We start from the raw sequence: 20,349 nt of genomic DNA on the forward strand, positions 1-20,349 counted from the left end.
CATTAGTGCAGTTCAACAAGTCTTTTGATATTATAAAATAATATTATATTATTAACTGTTTGATGAAATCACCTTGGAAATAATTTTTCTTCTTTCCTTTAAAAGGGGATTAATTTATAAGTGCAACTTCTTAGAAGTGTTTTGAAAGAGCACTATACAAGTTAGCAATTTTTCAAATGCAGTTAGTTTAATGAAAATTCAGTTGTAATCATCTGGTATTTGGCCATAGGTCACATGATCTCTTAGCCACCTAAATGTATTTGTGTTATGAGAGATTTTTATTTATTTATTTATTTTTTCTGTGTAAAAATGGCTGTTTTGTACATATCGAAATAGTGTTTATATTACTGAAAAATATAACCTGAGTTGTGCATGATTGTATTTTTCATGGCAGATTTAGTACTATTGATTCACCATATAGTTTTTGTTAATATTCTTAATTACTTTTTATTTTATTATTATGTTCTTTAATTTTACAGTTTTAGTAAATTTTGTTGTTTGTTTTTTGTAATTTATATTAGTTTTCGATGTCTATATAGTTTTTATTATTTTTTTAGTATTAGTTTATTTAGTTTAAGTTATTTTAGTACTTAGTGTTACTTGATATAAAATAAGCGTTTAACTGAAATAAAATATATAAAAACATGTTTTTTTTTTTATTTCAGTTAGTTTCCAAGGCAACATTTATCATTTTAATTTAGTTTAACTTGATGTACTAAAATAACTAAATCTAAGTAAAAATGAATAAAAACTATATAGACATTTATAAAGATTTATTTATATTTAACTTTAACTAAAATTAAATTGAAAATGGCAAATATAAAAATAAACACTTATTCAAAATATTAATAAAAACTATAATAGTATCTCAGTTGTACTAAAATAGCACAAGTTAAACAACAAGCTGAAATAAGTTTACATGTTTATATTTTCTTTTCTTTCACTTAATGTTTATTTTGTTTCGCGTAATGAAACTCTTATGGTTTTAATTTTAGTTTCATGGTTGACAAAAGATAATCAGAAAGGCCCTCAGTGTCTTGCTCATCTCCAGTGTCTCCTCAGACCCTCATTTAATGTCAGTCAAGTTAATGGTGAGATAATTAAAGCGAAACAGCTGAGAGAGAGAGAGACGTGTGTCCAAATGGGAATAGACGAGTCATTGTGTGTCTCTGGAGGTCTGTCAGCGTGCTCTGGACTGCTTTCATCCGCTCAGATCCTGCTGTGAGCTCTGAGTGCTCTTCAGCTCTATGAAGATGACAATCCCTGGCTCAGTGTCAAAACAGGAAGCGGTTGATGTGTTGCTTTTCATGAATGACAATCAAAGTTCTTCATTGTTTTGATTACGTGGAGTGGCACAGTTTTTCTTCAACCACAGGTAGATATTTATATTTTCTGAAGAATGCAAAACTCTGCAGCGTGATGCAAGAATGTTCTGTGTGGGCATTGCTTTTTTGTTTCTAGGGCATTGCTATGTGGTTACTAAGTTTTCTGAATGCTTTATAGCATGTTGCTGTGTGGTTGCTAGGGTGTTCTTGATGGTTTCCAGGGCATTTCTATATGGTTGTTAAAGTGTAGGACCCAATGAAATAATTTTTTTTGACCAAATTCTGCTTTTTTTTCCAAATTAAATTTTTTTATTTAAATTTTTCTGGAGCTAAACGAGGGGTAATTAACGGGACACACCTGAACCAAATGAGACAATCACGCATGGGAGAAACTGGGTCACGGGGAGCACGTGGGGAGAAAAACACACACAGACAGTCCATGGGCGTGACATATCGGGGCCGGCAGACAGAGTTCTAGGTAGAGATGATGGAGGGAGGAGCCAGGGAGGAGACAGGAGGGACTTGGAGCAGGAGGAGCCAAGCAGGACCCAGGCCACAGCCATAACGGCGACCCATGGTGGAGCCAACAGAGGGAGGAGCCATGGTGAAGGAAGGGTTGACGACTCCAGGGGGCCGACCGACGGCAGTGGAGCAGGTGGCGGAGGAGCCCGATACAGAGATGGAGATCCGGAAGGCCGCGGTGGAGCCAGAGCGACAGAGGACCAAGGAGGAGCCAAAGGGAAGGAGGAGCCTGACAGAGCCGGAGGGACAAGGCGCAGCCAGAGGAGTGGAGTCCCGAGACGACAGATGGTTGCCGACAGACCAAGGCGGAGCTGGAGGGACGAGGGAGCCCGGCGGAGCCAGTGGACTGATGGGCCATGGCGGAGAGGAGGGAGCCAAGAGCCATGGTGGAGCTGCTGGGTCGACGGGCCAAGGCGGAGTCTGGGACTCAGAGGCTGGAGGTGGAGGCAAGGGGTTCTCCAGCCACGCCAGTGATGGAGACTGGCAGGACACTGAACAGATGGTGGGCTGAGGGTGAGCAAAGGGGCTGCCAGACGACAGCGGTGGAGGAGGCAGGAATTGGAGGGTGGGTGGGCATTTTTGAGCCTCCGGGCTCTCAGGGCTGCAATCAGGAGCAAAAGCCCTCCCTGGGCCGAACTTGGGAATGGCGGAAGCCCTCTCTGCGTTGGACTCAGGGACACGAGCCCTCTTGGGGCTGGACTCAGGAACAGGAGCCCTCTCTGAACCTAATTCAGGAACAGGAGCCCTCTCTGGGCTAAACTCAGGAACAGGAGCTCTCTCTAGGCTAAACTCGGGAACAGAAGCCCTCTCTGGGCCGATCTTGGGAACGAAAGCCCTCTCTGGGCTGAACTCACGAACAGGAACCCTCTTTGGGCCACCCTCGGGATCAGAAGCCCTCTCCGGGCTGGACTTGGGAACGGAAGCCCCCTCTGGGCTGGACTCAGGGACAGAAGCCCTCTCTGGGATGAGCTCGGGAACAGAGTCTCTTTCTGGGTTGGACGGGGAAACAGGAGCCCTCTCTGGGTTTGACTCGGGATCTGTGGCCCTCCCTGGGCCATACGTGGGAATAGCAGCCCTCTTTGGGCTTGACGTGGGGACAGGACTGACAGAGGGCTCTGACGAAGGAGGGAGGAGAGGGGGCAGGTCGGCATATACATCCACAAACTCTCCTTCAGAGTTCCACGGTTCCAGGTCCACTATCAGCTCAACCTCAGCCATGGTGCAGTGGGCTCCTCTCCTCTCCGCGCTCTCGCTGTCCACGGCTTTTTCCCTTGTGGCGGGCATTGTAGCCGGCTCTCGCACCTTGTCTGATGTCATAAACAGCTCCGGCTCTGCGGCGATCCTCAGCTCTGTCGCTCCATGCAGTGATGACTCGTCACAGACAGTCCATGGGCGTGACACTAATTAATTGAAATCCTGAAAATTGTACAAATAAATGAAAATTTATTAGAAGTTAAAAAGAAATTTCATTTTAAGGGACCTATGAAATAAGATTTTTTTTTTCTCAAATTGTTTTATTTTTACTAAATTCAGTGTTTTCCATTTAATTTTTTCTGGTAAAAATATGATTAATCCTTTATAAATAAAGGATTTATTATTATTATTATTATAATACCTTTAGACATGGTTCTACTGTAAAATAGTAATGTATTTCTGTTACCATTTCTTAAAGTAAACCAAACTTTTATTTTGACGTCGCCGTGAAGAATTTTATTTGTGTTAGTATATAATGTGACGGTAGTGATATCAAGTGACTCTCAGAGGAGCTCTGGAGATGAAGCTGGCGTGTTCATGTTCTCATAGAGTGAGACGCAGAGGCTGGAAACACAGCGAGGGTCACACACGTGTATATGTGTAGTTGATGAAACCCCATCTGCACTATTCATTCAACTCAGAGAAATGCAGAACATGCAGGATTCATATTTACATTTACATTTATGCATTTAGCAGACGCTTTTATCCAAAGCGACTTACATTGCATTCAAGTTACAGTTTCTACATTTTATCAGCTCTTGCTTTCCCTGGGAATTGAACCCATGATCTTGACGTTGCTAGCGCCATGCTCTACTATTTGAGCTACAGGAAAGCTAGCTCAAATAGTAGAGCATTTAAATAGTCATTTTGCGGTTTAATATTCACCGACACTAGTCCATATTGCTATTTGATTTAAGTGTACTGACCTACCTATATTTGATTTATTCATCCAAAATTTGACAAATTCCGTGAAATTCCACATTCTACAGTAAATACCATGTCCATGGCAGAAATCATAGGGCCCTATTTTCTGTGTGCTGAATGTTTTTAGCATCTTGCTATGCAGTTTCTTGAGGATGTCTGGGTGGTTGCCAGGGCATTGCTTTGTGGTTGCCTAAGTTTGTTGAATAGTTTTGAGATAGTTGCTACTATAGGTGCTCTTTGTGGATGTGAATGTTGCTAGGATATTTCAGGGTGGTTGCTAATTTGTTCTGGTCATTCTAAATCTCAAATTGTTCACACTGACATCTTTTCATGTAAATGACTGACAGCACAGGTGTCTTGTAGATTTAGCATCTTGCTAACAGCAGAATAAGTCTGTTGTGGGATTTGCAGCAGTTTTAAGTCTCCATCTGTCTGTTGATGGAGAGTGTTAGCATGTGCTTGACTTAGGGCTGCACAATTATGACAAAAATCATAATTGTCGATTATTCCCTTGAAATTGTAATTGCGATTATTAATAACGATTATTTTGAACATATTTATGCCATTGTTTGAAGCTGCATGCCATATTTTTTATATAAAATATATATATATATATATATATAAAAAGGCTGAAAACACTCTTCCTGAACTTTTATTGCTTTTCTATAGCACTGAGCCTCAAGTGTCAACTATACATTGGTTTGGTTTCTTCTTTAAACAAAGAAAGGTAAAATTATGCATGGTATAATAATGTTATACTAAAACTAAACTAAAAAAAAAAAAAAAAATGGTTTACTAAAGCTATATCTTTCATTTACAATTAAACAGACAAAATTTCAAATTACAGCAACATTTTACAGTACAATTTCTATTATCAGGGCTCCAGACTAACATTCGAGAGCAGTGGCACCAGCACCTGATTTGGTAGCACTGAACATGTAATATTACAAGTTTTGTCTCTTAGAAATGCACATTAGAACAGGAGCTTGAGTTCAGAGTAGCAGGAGCTTGAGTTGGGATGCAGATGTACATTTATTTTTATTAACAAAAACAGTACCATTGTGAAAACTGTAACAGCCTCATCTTTTATACATGACCAAAAGTATAGCACGTCATTACCACGGTAAAAAAGTAGCCTAACTATATGGTTTCTATGGTGTTTGCATTGAAAAACAGTAGCCTAAAGACATTCAGTCAGTTACAAATCCACATCAACTGATAGAATAATTACTACAGTAAAACTACGGTAAATGTGGGTGATTTGTGGATTGAAACGTCTTCTAACTGGATTGTTGTTGCACTATTTCTGCTGCTTTCTGCATCAGTGTTGATGAGATTAACAGCTCCGATTTATTTGGCTTTAAACTAGTTTAAATTAAAGAGACGTGATTTGTACTGGAGAACTCTGCGCTGAACTCGAGTGCTTCTTACTGGATTTCACAGCGCATGATCGCGACTGGTTACTGTAATAAACGCATACGCTCTAAGCTCGCACTGCGCTGTTTTCTTTTGAGGCAAGCGGATAAAAGGTCCGTGTGGCGCGCAGTTCAAACGAGTACCGCTATTGAGTACCGCTATTTTGTTCCGCTTTTGGCACGTTTGGCGTTTAACATATCTATCATGCACAAGAGTGACAACGACTATCAGTTAGACAAAATGTCTTTTATCCAGTGTGTTTGAGTTTGTTAAACCCCGCGCTGCAAACACTTTATGTAATCATGGCATCCATAATCGTAATCGCGATTAGTAATTCGATTAATTGTGCAGCCCTAGCTTGACTATAACGATATATTTTTCTAATAGTAATAGGAGCTATAGAATGCATTTATCACTCACCAGGAACCGTTTTGTGACACTAGGTGTAGTTGTAGTAATGCTTAAATATGTGACCCTGGACCACAAAACCAGTCTTAAGTCACAGGGGTATATTTGTAGCAATAGCCAGAAATACATTGTATGGGTCAAAATTATTGATTTTTCTTTTATGCCTTAAAAATCATTAGAGCATTAAGTAAAGATCATGTTCCATGAAGATATTTTGTAAATTTCCAACTGTAAATATATCAAAACTTAATTTTTGATTAGTAATATGTATTGCTACGAACTTCATTTGGACAACTTTAAAGGCGATTTTCTCAATATTTTGAATTTTTTGCACCCTCAGATTCCAGATTTTCAAATAGTTGTGTCTCGGCCAAATATTGTACTATCCTAACAAACCATACATCAATGGAAAGATTATTTATTCAGCTTTCAGGTGGTGTATAAATCTCAATTTTGAAAAATGTACACTTATGACTAGTTTTGTGGTCCATATGTGTTTATGTCTGTAAACAGTTGCGATGTGCTTTCTGCCTGAGATAGGCCTATACTTCACTTCAGCACAGCATCTGGAATCCCCATAACGCAATCGTGCACACAGTTCCTTCCTCAAATGCAGTCATCCGTCTCTGGACCGGACCGACCTGTTCAACAACCGCTGTCACTGTCGTCTTGTAGATCAAGTGCTGCTACCCACAATCCCCTGGGGCATCTGTTTGTCTTGGAACGTTTTAAACGTTCAGGCTAATTTCTTGTCAACTTCTGTATTTGTAAGTTGCTTTGAACAAAAAGAGTCTGCTAGATTAATAAATGTAAATGTATTCAAACTCATCATTTATTCAGATTTGATTATGAATAGTAGTTGTATCTGAATTTTAAATGCACATTTGAATTCAAATACTGTTCATAATAGTTTATAATGCACTGATCGTGATTTATTTTTAAATGAACAACTGTGCTTATGTAAAGGCACTGTATAAATAACAAATAATACTAATTTAATCATTATTATTATTCAACTTAATGATTAAAATGTATTATCAATCATGATTTTAGAATATTTTATAGTAACTATATAATTAAATGTGCAATTCTGTTTTCTCCTTAAATTTAAATTCAGTTTAAATTCAGGGATTGATTTGGAATTTAAAAGACATTTTCATTTCAGTTCTGAATGGTTCACAACACTGGCTGCTGTTGCATGAGTTACACACTAGAGCTTTATTTAACAGGCTAACATAATAAACACCATTTAGCAGCAGAAATAATAATTTTACGGGGTGTGTCATGTGAAGTGATGTCCGTTGCCAGGGGCATAAAAACTGTTTTGGCATCTGCACATTTGTGTTGTGACACTGTGAAATCCCTTCCCAACTCCAGATGGAGGAAACAGACGGTGCATGAGCTGCATTTGATCCGGTTGTACAGGAATGGATTTAATGCAGCTTCCTGTCCACACAGATTTATTTAATCAATGCTTTGTCTATAAATTATACTATGAAGGAATTGATTTAGTTTAAATAGCATTCATAGATGATCGAAATAGCAGCTGACTTTTTGATCATTTTTATAATTACAATGACATAATAACATATTTTATAAAAGTAATAATTTATAATCTATTTTATTCATTAAGTTTAATAATAATAATAATAATTATTATTATTATTATTATGTAGTATTTTTACAGAAGCTCAAGGTTAATTTCCAATTGAGATATGATCAGCTGAATATAAAGCAGCATCATTGTAAACAGCATTTACATAGTATTATAAGAGCTGCTTTAAGTTTTGATTTTTTTTTTATTATTATTATTTATTGTTTATTTATTATGTAATCATTTGTGTATTTTATAGTTTATAACTAAAAACAAACAAACAAAAAAATCTGCCATTGGACTAATGGCAATAACACTCCAATATCATTATAGATATCATTTTAGATATCATTTTCTTAATATCTATAGAAATATTTCTTCTCAGGTTAAGTTTTTCTTGTCTTTCCATTTCCACCACAGAATAAAAAAGAAAAAAACTATAATTGCGAAATTTTTATCTCACATTTTTCTTGCAATTTTCTTTCCAGAAAGAATTGGAATTGCAATTTATAAACTCACTTTTTTCTTGCAATTGTGAGTTTATAACTTGCAATTGTGAAAAAAAAGAGTCTTAATTGTGATATAAACTCAGAATTCTGAGGAAAAAAAGGTCAGAATGGCAAGGTTTAACCTCATAATTGCAAGATATAAATATTAAAATAAATACATAGATAAAAAAAGAAATAAACAGAAAGAAATAAAATCAGAATTGTGAGATTAAAAAGTTGCAGTTATTATTATTATTTATTATTTTTATCCCACGGTGGAAACATGCTTCCATAGATTTCAGCATGTTGATTGAATCTCTTGCCAAGACAAAACCCAGAAAATGTTTTATCTTCATTTCACATTTGCAGTTATTGGTAATTGCATGTTTTTTTCATTTGTATACTACTCTGTATAAATATCTCTTTTGCCTTTCGGATACAATCACGTCCTGTCAGAAGGCAAGACATGCTGGACAAATGTTTTAAGAAAGCAGGAGCACTGAGACCTGAGAGGAACTGCAGTCAGCTGACCTTCTGTATCAGCATCCCATAAGCCATCATGGGGAGGTTTCTAACCGATTTTATTATCCTCCCCCCGACATGTACATGTATAGAGTAAGATCATATGCACCCCGTGTGGATCAGGCAAATGCAGGTCAGGCTTAAGTAACACTGACCGTCAGATGATTAAACCGAGTTTAAGCCGCCCACACACACACACACACACACACACACACACACACACACTCTCACACTCACTCACTCACTCACACACACACACACACACACACACACACACACACACACACACACACACACACACACATACATACACACTCTCACACTCACACACACACACACACACACACACACACACACACACACTCACTCACTCACACACACACACACACGCACTCACTCTCACACTCACTCACTCACACACACACACTCACACACACACAGAGACTCTCGAACTCAAGACGAGGAGTTGGGTCATGCTCAGAGCGCATGAGGCTCTTGTCAGAAGTCATTGTTATTTCCATCAGTCACAGTAACAGCTGACTTCAGCGGCTGGAAGCTCAGAGCTGCTCTTCATCACAGCATCAAAGCGCTTGTTCTACACACATGATAAAACTAAACATCCAAATCCACCAAAATGTGTACTATCACTTAATGTGTAGCTGAAGATATGATTAAATTTCTTAGAATCAGAGTATTTTTCAAAACAAATTCATGTAATCCTTTAGTTCAGTATGAAGGCGAGGACATAAACATATCCCAGAATCCCCTGCAGCTTGTCCACGTACTTTATATATATAAAGTTGTCCAAATGAAGTTCTTAGCAATGCATATTACTAATCAAAAATTAAGTTTTGATACATTTACGGTAAGAAATTTACTAAATATCTTCATGGAACATGATCTTTACTTAATATCCTAATGATTTTTGGCATAAAAGAAAAATTTATAATTTTGATCCATACAATGTATTTTTGGCTATTGCTACAAATATACCCCAGCGACTTAAGACTGGTTTTGTGGTCCAGGGTCACATATGTATGTGTACTGTGTATATTTATTATGTATATATAAAGTCACACATATATAGTATATATTTTGAAAATATTTACATGTATTTCTACATATTCTTCTTAAATATATATATATGCATGTGTGTTTATTTATATATACATAATAAATATACAAAGTACACACATATATATTATGTACACAAAAACTTTTGTTTTGGATGAGATTAATCACAATTAATCTTTGCAAAGCACTATATATATATATATATATATATATATATAGTTGTGCTCATAAATTTACATGCCCCTTGCAGAATATGCTAAATGTTAATAATTTTAACAAAATAAGGGGGATCATGAAAATTGTTAATGTTATAATGTTAAACAATAACAATAATGTTATTGTTTATTTAATTTAATAATTTATTAGGATTATTTAATTACACAGTATTATCAATATTAAATAACTAATCAATAAAAATCCTATTTAATCTGCTCAGCTTTTTTTCTCTGTTTAATCCAAACAAATGTTAGGCTTTTTATACTTTATTTAAACGTCACTTGTGACCCTGATCATGTTTCTTTACAGTTTCACATGTTGGATGTAGTTTTTCATGACATACTGGAAATCTTGTTGATGACCATATATAATTACTAGATTTGAAATGATGTCAAATTCATAAAATTCATATGTTATGTTCAGATAATATTTCATTATCTCTGTGGAAATCAACTCTCTTCATTTTTGCAAGGATGTCTTAATGTCTCAGCTTCCTTTTGAAATGAGTACGAATGTGTTTTGGAGACAAATATCCACCTAAAGCCTGATCTGCCGGACCCCCTGCGATTGATTAGATGAGAATATTGCAGCAGGTGTTCAGTTTGAGTCATTTCTGGCTTAAGTTGGCCTTCAGTGCAGTGTTGAGTAATGAACCATCATCAGCACTGCAGGGATCAGAGGAGAACGCCATCAATAATCCCATCACACCTGGTGGAACAGGAACGCTGAGTCAGTGTTTGTGAAGGTCTTCAGATAATGTTAATGATAAAGGCAGAGGGGACGCTGCTGGTGAGATTAGAGTTTCAAGAACAGTCGTGACAATTGCATTTACACATTTGACTGTTTTTCTCTATTAGCAGTATATTTGTGCAGTTATGCTTTTTCTGAAGAGTCTTGAAGTGAGACTTTTACTTAAAGAGAAGTTGGTTATTCAGTAAGGAAACCAGTTTGGTTCCACACAGGCTTTTGTTATATTTAACAGCACACAACACAATGTGCTGCTATTTAAAGCACACAGATCTTTTCCTGTGTGTGTGAGAAGACGTTTACAATGAATCCCAGATCTGAGCTCCATTGATTATGTCTGCACGGAAGGATGGATTTTAGCAGTGTGGAGTGATATAACAATGACTCGAGTGCCGCTGTGTGCTTTTTCCCAGGAGGAAATCATAGTTTATGTTTCATAGTACTACAGGATAGTGATACAGACGTGATTTAGACTTGGGTTCAGCGTTTGTATTTAAGTATTGAAATTCACAGGAATTAAAATTGACGCATATTTGTGCTGTTATTTTAAATCAGTTGTTGTTGAATATTATTCCAATTTGTTTGTAATCATAAATCGATATGTACAAACTTGCTCCACCTTTAAAACGACTTTCATTTTCTGACACCACCAAGCCCTTTTATTTTTCAGTTTTTCACCATTATGTCAAATTAAATTGCATAAAATCAAGACTTGCCCTTACTTTTTGTATTTGAATATCTTGTTTCACTCAGAAATACAACGTTTCTGGTCTGTATGATTTGTGATGTTTTTAAAGAAATCTCTTATGCTCACCAAGGCTGCATTTATTGGATAATAAAATACAGTAAAAACAGTAATATTGGGAAATATTATTACAGTTTAAAGTAGCTGTTTTCTATCAATTTAATGCAGTCTTGCTGAATAAAATTATTAATATTTAAAAAATAAAATACCGACCTCAAACTTTTCAACAGTGGTTTACATCATATTCTGCAAAAATAAGTGGTATTTTTCATTGTTTTGAAGTGTTTGCTTCTCAATGATCTATCAGCTCTCCTTAAAAGACATCTTAAACCAGCTTAAGGTAGTTTAGCTGGTCTGAGCCTGTTCTGGCAGGTCTGTTGAAGGTTTTAGAGAGGTTCTGGGCACTTTTCAGCACTGAAAGCCCATCTTAAACCAGCTAAAACCAGCGTGTGTTTTCAGCAGGAGTATATGATTTTAACATCTGCGTCCGTCTGAAGTGAGTTACGCTGTTAATCTGAAGGTTTGTGTTTGTAGTTAAACACTTCCTGCAGGACGGACGCTTTCTTATCCACGCCCGCGGCTGCCATTACAATGCCAGTTTTCAATTACAGAAGTGCAGATAAAAGTGAAATTCAGCCTGTTCAGAGTGCGGTTTATCTTCAGCCCGGCTATTCTTTCCACTGCAGAGCCAATAATGAGGATTTAGCTATTATCTTTTCATTTTCCCATGTTGGCAATTTCACCCATTAAGAAAGAATCCACAAATTCCACTTCACATGAATCAACGCCTTTGAAATATTGTAGCTTAATTTGCTTAACTAATGTGAATTTAAAGTCTCTATGTGGCCACTGATTAATAAATCTCTCTGTCTTTCTCTCTTCATAACAGGTAACAGAGGTGTGCGGTGCTAAGCGGCTTGGCTATTTCGGCTGTGGACAGTTGTACGTGGCTCTGAAGCTAATGGCCGCGGCACAGGCGGGTTTGCCGGTACGTCTGGAGAGCGTCGCAGGCGGTAAGTCCTCAGAGAAGCAAACGGGATCAGGGATTTGTCCTAGCGTGCTTGGATTTGCGCTAAAGAAGGATAACACACAGAGGCCGTGCTGCGTGGAGAGAGCGCCACACGCTGAGCCAAAACTCGCTGAGAATGAGCTGTGTGATCTAAACCACAAACGCTTGTGACGGCCTCCTTTTATGGTCTTGCCCTTTAAATCTGTATTTGAGCGTTAGAAGTTAGAAGTTTTCCTGTGTGGCGCTACAGTAGTGTTTTTACTGACAAATTATGAATGAAACCTGATAAGCATTTTTATTACTTAAGATTGTGATATTATTTTCTCACCATTATTCATTTTTTATTAATTTATTTTTATTTCAGTTTACTTTAGAATCCACCAAAGAAAAGAAAATGTTTTACAGGATTAATGGATCTTGCAATGCAAAAAAAAAAAAAAAAAATCAACAAATAAAAATAAGTAAATATAGATAGATAAATAAATAGATATAAATTATATATATATATATATATATATATATATATATATATATATATAAAAAAAAAGAATAAATAAAAATAGAGATCAGTGTTTTTGTTTTTTTAATGACCGATACAGAGGCAGGTCCGATAACCAATATCCATAACCAATTATTGTTTATAATTTCTGCAAAAAAAGATAACAAAATATACATTATTATTATTATTGTTGTTGTTGCTGTTAAATTATTTATTTAATTATGGTAATAACTCATTATTTCTTACTTAGAATTAGTAATTATTTATAAATTGCATATGCATAGCCGATTATTAGTTATTTCTGTATAAGAAATCAGTTAAAATAAAAACATATGTATTCTGACTATTTTATGATGACCGTTGTTATATTATTTATTTTAATGTTGTTTTTAATTAAATCTATTATATTTGTTATTTATGAATGCATAACTGATTATTCATTATTATTTCTGCTAAATAAATCCCATAAAATAAAGCATTATTAACAATATTAATACTAGTAATATTTGTATTATCTTTATTGTATTTTTAATGATGTATTTAATTATTATTAGGGTAAAAATACATTAATATTTTTATTATTCATAAAAAGTAGTTATTTATAAAATTGTTTGTTGTTTTTCAACCTAAATGATCACAGGTTTCTTTGCATTTTTGTTTTAAAGTGCAATATGTTGCTCATGTAACAAAAAATGAGTAATTATGCATATTATTTGTTAAATAAGCAAATAATTTTAGCACCATTGTTTCCTGTGAATCAGCTTAGTAACTCCACAGTGATCGTAGCAGTGAGTTTTGCTTGTGCAAGCACCACTAGTTTCCAGTTTCAATAATATTATCCAAAATGTTGGTATGTAACTGTTGGGCCTGAGCTCAGAAAATAAATAAAATATTAACAAAACATTCATTTCCTAAATTTATTTACTTAAACACGGTGATATCGAGCACTAGGCTAACTCAGAGCTCCGCACAGCTCCAGGCCACCCTGCAATGTGGCAATTAGCCTGGATTAGTCTTTAATCCTGGTACAGACTGTTCCTCAAGAAGCCGCGGGTCTGCGAGACCCTCACAGCGGAGAGAGGAGCACAGATAACCTCACGTCAGCTTCTGTTTAACCCACAAATGTCACTATCTGCTCCTTTTACTGTGGAAAGACCAGGATAAAGATTGAGTTTGTGGACCAAAAAGACAGATTCAGGATGACCTCAAAGGTTCCTTTGAGAGATGGTTGGCTGGGTTATGTTTACTTTTTAAAGAAGATCATCTAGATCAGCGCTTCTCAGTCCTGCTCCTGTTTTTGTGCAAACATTTGCTCTTGCTAAACCAGCTTATCAAGCTGTTGTGCTTAAAATGCCTGTTATAATCAGTCCCTCAGGTTTTTCGCAATTCTGTGATCGTGAAACAATGCAAAATCAAATTTTTTCTGCAATCCTGCATAATTTGCTATTTAACCCACAAACTATTTTACATCTAGTGTGTGACAAAATATCATTTACAGCCACAAAATCTGTCATTTTGATTGCAAAAAAATCACAAATTGAATTCTCATTATTATTACTTTACTTTTTTTATTTGCTTTTTTTATTAATTGATTTATTTATTTTTATTAATTATTAGTGCTGTCAAACAATTAATCGTGATTAATCACATCCAAAATAAAAGTTTTTGTTTACATTATATATGTGTGTGTACTGTGTATATTTATCATGTATTTATAAACACACACACATACAGCATATATTTTGAAAATATTTACATTTATATCATTTATATTTAGTAAAAATGTAAATATTTTTATTGACATTTATATTCATATTCTTATATTTTTTATTATATATAAATATATTTAATATATAAACAATATTTTTTCCTAAATATATACATGCATGTGTTTGTATTTATATATACATAATAAATAAACACAGTAAACACATATATTATGTAAACAAAAGCTTTTATGTTGGATGTGATTAATCACGATTAATCGTTTGACAGCACTAAAAATTATTATTTAATATCTTGATGAAAAGTTGTGTGTGAGAATTTGATTGTCAAGCCCCTGGACTGTTTTGTTGTGTTTTTGCTCCCCGTGTGTTCCCTGTGACCCAGTCTGATTGCTAATTTGATTCCAGGTGTGCCTCCTTAGCTCCCTCGTTATCCTGAGTTTAAAAGCCCCAGTCCATTCTGTTAGTGTTTGTCGGTTCTGAACGTCTTTCCCTGTGTTCCTGTGACTCCTACGTGTTTGGATAAATAAAGACTGTGTTCTGAAGTACTCCGTGTCTCCTCGTTCCGTGCTCCCTGAGAAACGTGACATTGATAAGACAGAAAAATAATTAATTAGTTTTTTTGCAATTAGTTTTTTTCCCCCTGTCTTGTATGATTGTTTTACATCTAATGCCATACATAATATGCCATGCATAATCCACTGTACACAGAAAATAGTATGAGTGTATGCTGTTATGAACATACTGTCATTTACCCTTCTCTACAGAACTTCCTCTCCCTGTGTTTGTCGGGATAACTAACGAGCTTGAGATTCGTTACCCCAATCACCCCTCGACCAATGAGAGTCAGCCTCACATCCTGGGCTCGCTTACAGGCTCCGCCCCCCGTCCCCCTGCAGACAGACCTGTCGTCAGACACCCTGACTCCAGCATGGACAAACAGGTCGCTTTATCAATGATGGCATGCAGCAGTAGCTTGATATTTTTCCTGTAATTAATGATGATTATAATGAACGTGTTTCACACTTGTATCTGACAGGAGGCGTGGTCTCCACCACGGTCACCCGGCATCTCCCCGCCCCGCTCACCATCAGCCTATCGCAGCTATCCATATGGTGCACAGAGAAACGGAACAGACACGCTATTGGGTGAGAGTCTCTGTCAGTCATTCTTTATTCAGAGAGATCAGACAAATGAACCTAAAGCATGACTTTTCCAGTTTAATGCATCCTTGCTGAATAATTAAAAGTATTAATTTCTTTTAAAAAAATGACAGAATTTTGAATGCACGTGAGAATTATGTTTTCCACAAAAATATGAAGCAGTAAAACTTTCAACATTAGTAATAATCAGAAATGTTTCTTGAGCAGCAAATCAGCATATTAGAATGATTTCTGAAGAATCATGTGACTTTGAAGACTGGAGTAATGATGTTGAAAATTCAGCTTTGCATCACAGAAATAAATTACATTTTAAACTATATTCAAATAGAAAACAGTTCTTTTAAATTGTAAAAATATTTCACAATATTACAATTTTTTATTGTGTTTAATCAAATAAATGCAGCCTACTATAAAAAACATGTAAAAATCTCACCAACCCCAAACTTTTGAACAATAATTGCTATTTATGATTTGCTTGGAAAATATAATAAAGTTTGAGTGAATGCATAGCATTTGATATCAAATGCTCCTCCATTTTAAAAGTTAATTTTAAAGCCATTTTAATTTGCTATGCTAACCGCATGATTATGTTGTTGTTATTTTATTAAATGCAGTATTTTGCCTACTGGAAATAAAATTAATTACAAGACTTTATTGACTCAATCATATACTGGACTGTACCTATAGAGAGTTACAGTGTTTTTTTGTTTTTTCATCATTTTGCATTGTGGAGAATAAATATTTGGACTTAGATGATCATTTGCATAGTAAATATTCAAATCATTAAAATAGAAGATGAAACCTCTTCTTAAATGATGCATCAAGGACAGGGAGTTTTTATTTCAGCAAGATCCTGATAATTTCTTTTTCCTGAAATTCCTATGGGAATATGAAAGGAGATATCTCCACATTCACACACGCAGTCATGCTGTTGTTAGATAACACAAGAACACATCACACAGCCGCTGTGTTTCACACACTGTGAGCGTAGACGTCGCTCGATACCTCTATGTTGTCAGACAGCTGTGTGTGTGTGTGTGAGCGTTCAGCCTTGAGCTGCTGTCTGCCCTCAGAAAGCAGTTGGCTAATTGCTGCTCTCCTGTGGCGTATCAATATCCCGCTCGTCTAATCACACACCTGTTGACTCACAAGACCTTCAGCTCATCCACAGTCAGCACAACACACTCAGCAGACCGGTTTGATGAAACACACACACACACACACACACACACACACGTGCTTTCCTGAGAAAATGCCTTGAGCCTGGATATTTAACCACATGTTTAATGTAATAATGTACGCTAGTGTGCTTCATTTATTGCTGGTTGTCTCCCCTGGCACTTTGCACTCTAAAATGTCAAAAGAAGCTGATGTGTGAAGCAATTATGCACTTCAACTTACTTTATTATGCACTTGTCAGAAAGCAGAAATACTGTTTCTTGTACACGTCACCAAAAATTACAAGGTTGGCTGTTAAAATCTAGTATAAATTAAGTAAAATATTTGCAGTATATGCAAGATTATAAATTCATGCAAATACATAATGCAGACTGCTATGAGGACGATATTTTTACATATACAATAGCGCCCCCTCCAGTACAGTAGGAGGCCGTGCATGAGGACAAACTCGATGGAGATTAACTTTGTACATTTTACACGTATATAAATGATATAACAAATATTGTAAGTTGTCCTATCTGTCTATCTACCTACCTACCTATCTATCTATCTATCTATCTATCTTCTTGTGTTTATTATTAACACAGTATCATGTGTTCAAATAAACAAATATTTATTAATCTCAACTAAAGTCAGTGATTGTGAATAGTAAGTTTAGATTCTCCCAGCGAGGGATGAACTCAGTGAATGTACACTGTGCTGATATTCAGCGTTGTGAAAGAGCTTTTATCTCATTGTTAACTCCGGCTGTGAACAGAGAAACGCCAGTGTTATTGAATGTGGCACAGCTTTCTTCATTAGTCAGCAGGGACCATTAATACTTTAGAATCTACACATAAAAGAAATGATGCTCTGGATGAGCTTCAGATGTAAAGAACGCTCATGAGATCAAAACGCAGTCAAGCCTCTTTTATTCTTTCAGATTGCAGTTATATCAAAGATCATGGCTATCACTGACCTCATACTGAATAACTGATGCTCGTTCTGTATTTTACATTTATTATTCCATTAAGTCTAAGCTGAAAACTTTTACTCTTCTTTGGTTTTAGTTTAGTCTGAAAGTGTGTCTTTTATCTCTCAAGCATCTGCTGATAGTGTTTAATATGCTGTGAATTGTTTAGATGCCAAAGACAGTGATCAGTAATGAAATGCCGTATGCTGTCAACTGTAAAGCCATTATGTCTGTCTTCACCTTGAAATGTTCACTCTCTTTCTCATTGTCATTCACAGCGTATGATGGTAAAGTGCCGGGTCGTCCCAGCGTTCCTCAGGAAAACTCCTCTCCCAGTCATTATTCTTTCAAACTGCAGTCGGAGCAGCCTGTCATCACACGCGTGAGCATTTCCTCACACCTCCTTGTTTTTTGCATCTGATTGGACGATCAAATAGAAATCTGGGTGTCTGGGTGAGGAACAACCTGGTCTCGTGGCATAAACGTACCTGGGGGCACTTTTTAGCGAGACTGTTTTTACGTACCTTACTGCACGTTTCGCCGCAGTTTCAAAGAGAAATGTCCACGACCATTACGTTGATATAGGTACGTATTGCTGTGTTTTTATTACGTTGCTTTAGGTACGTATTGCGGCGGTTCAAAATTCAAATATCTGGGGACTGTTGCTAAAAATGAATGCTCTATGGTGTTGGAAATATGCCCTACACCAAACCCAACCCTAAACCTACCCAATAGTGTTGACAAATGCAAAACTGATATAAAAATGCATTTGTTGATGCAACTCCGTGAGCTACCGAACAAACCTACCGTCAATGAAAACCTATAGATATGAATCTGGATATGTGTGATGCTAACATTCAAAAGCATCAGTTTTCAAATCTCCCAGCATATTAATATTGTTTTGAAGTCATAACATGATATGCTTCAAGTAATTGTGCGAAAATTATGCTTTATTAATCGAAACTCTGTAAATTTGTGTGAAAAGGAATAAAAGGCATCGGAATTTTACTGCCTCTAGTGTTCATTTCTTTTGGAAAATGCAGAGATATGTACTTATTGGTACGTATTTCGCATATCATTGCTATATCACCCTGCAGCCCAAGACCGGTTGCCCATGGAAGCTAAGCAGGGCTGAACCTGGTCAGTACCTGGATGGAAGACCTCCTGGGAAAACTAGGTAGCTGTTGGTAGAGGTGTTAGAGAGGCCAGCAGGGGGTGCTCATCCTGTAGTCTGTGTGGGTTCTAATGCCCCAGTATAGTGACGGGGACACTATACTGTCAAAAGAGCACCGTCTTTCGGATGAGATGTTAAACCGAGGTCCTGACTCTCTGTGGTCATTAAAAATCCCATGACACTCATCGTGAAGAGTAGGGGTCTAACCCCGGTGTCCTGGCTAAATTCCCGCCACTGGCCCTTATCAATCATGGCCTCTCAATAATCCCCATCCACTTGATTGGCTCTATCTCTCTCTCCTCTCCACCTGTAGCTGGTGTGTGGTGAGCGCACTGGCGCCGTTGTCCTGTGGCTGCAGTCGCATCATCCAGGTGGATGCTGCACAACGGTGGTGGTTGAGGAGAGACCCCCTATATGATTGTAAAGCGCTTTGGGTGTATAGCAATACACAATAAAGCGCTATATAAATGCTTCATTCATTCATCTTGCTAAAAAGTGCACCCAGCTACGTTTATGCCATGAGACCAGGTAGGTGAGGAAACACATTAGGGCTCTAAATCAGGATTTAGGTCATGACACTGCTTTTTAAAAGTGTATTTTTTTTGTTAGAATATCAGTAATAACAAATCAGGGCACATACACACACAGGCCCCTTATTTTCTTACTCTTGCTTACAAATAATAGATACATATTAGATAAATCGCATCCAAAATGATTACAGACATGAGCATAAAACATCAAAACAATATGAAGAGAAGAGAAAAAGCTAAAAAAATTCCATATGATACTGTATCTTGTAACCTTTGTCAAGCATTTCCTAATTTCACAATGCTTGGTGAAGATCACATGACTGACACGTTAATAGTAATATATTGAATAATAGATATGAATTATATTGTGTTTGCAAGCTACAGTAGTGTGTGCGATTAGTGTTTTTTATTTTTTCGTATAAAACATGCATTTAAGAAGCATTTTTACTGTGTATATATACAGTGGGGCAAAAAAGTATTTAGTCAGCCACCAATTGTGCAAGTTCTCCCACTTAAAAAGATGAGAGAGGCCTGTAATTTTCATCATAGGTATACCTCAACTATGAGAGACAAAATGAGAGAAAAAAAATCCAGAAAATCACATTGTAGGATTTTTAAAGAATTAATTGGTAAATTCCTCGGTAAAATAAGTATTTGGTCACCTACAAACAAGCAAGATTTCTGGCTCTCACAGACCTGTAACTTCTTCTTTAAGAGGCTCCTCTGTCCTCCACTCGTTACCTGTATTAATGGCATCTGTTTGAACTCGTTATCAGTATAAAAGACACCTGTCCACAACCTCAAACAGTCCAACTCCAAGCTGGGAGCTGGGACCAAAGTAACAAAGGCTACCATCAGTAACACACTGCGCCGCCAGGGACTCA

The 20,349-nt window shown here is 36.5% G+C and overlaps 1 protein-coding gene across 3 annotated transcripts in view; it reads left to right on the plus strand.

Annotated features, from left to right (window-relative positions):
* reps2 (RALBP1 associated Eps domain containing 2) overlaps positions 1-20,349 on the plus strand; it is a 47,171-nt gene that overhangs the window by 3,523 nt on the left and 23,299 nt on the right. For all 3 annotated transcript variants that reach the window (XM_058764305.1, XM_058764304.1, XM_058764306.1), the window contains exons 2-5: positions 12,125-12,248; positions 15,235-15,410; positions 15,507-15,615; positions 18,040-18,143. In XM_058764305.1, the coding sequence (XP_058620288.1) occupies positions 12,125-12,248; positions 15,235-15,410; positions 15,507-15,615; positions 18,040-18,143 (513 nt within the window). The remainder of the gene's footprint in view (positions 1-12,124; positions 12,249-15,234; positions 15,411-15,506; positions 15,616-18,039; positions 18,144-20,349) is intronic.

The sequence above is a fragment of the Onychostoma macrolepis genome, chromosome 23, assembly GCF_012432095.1.
Source record: "Onychostoma macrolepis isolate SWU-2019 chromosome 23, ASM1243209v1, whole genome shotgun sequence".
Lineage (NCBI taxonomy): Eukaryota > Metazoa > Chordata > Actinopteri > Cypriniformes > Cyprinidae > Onychostoma > Onychostoma macrolepis.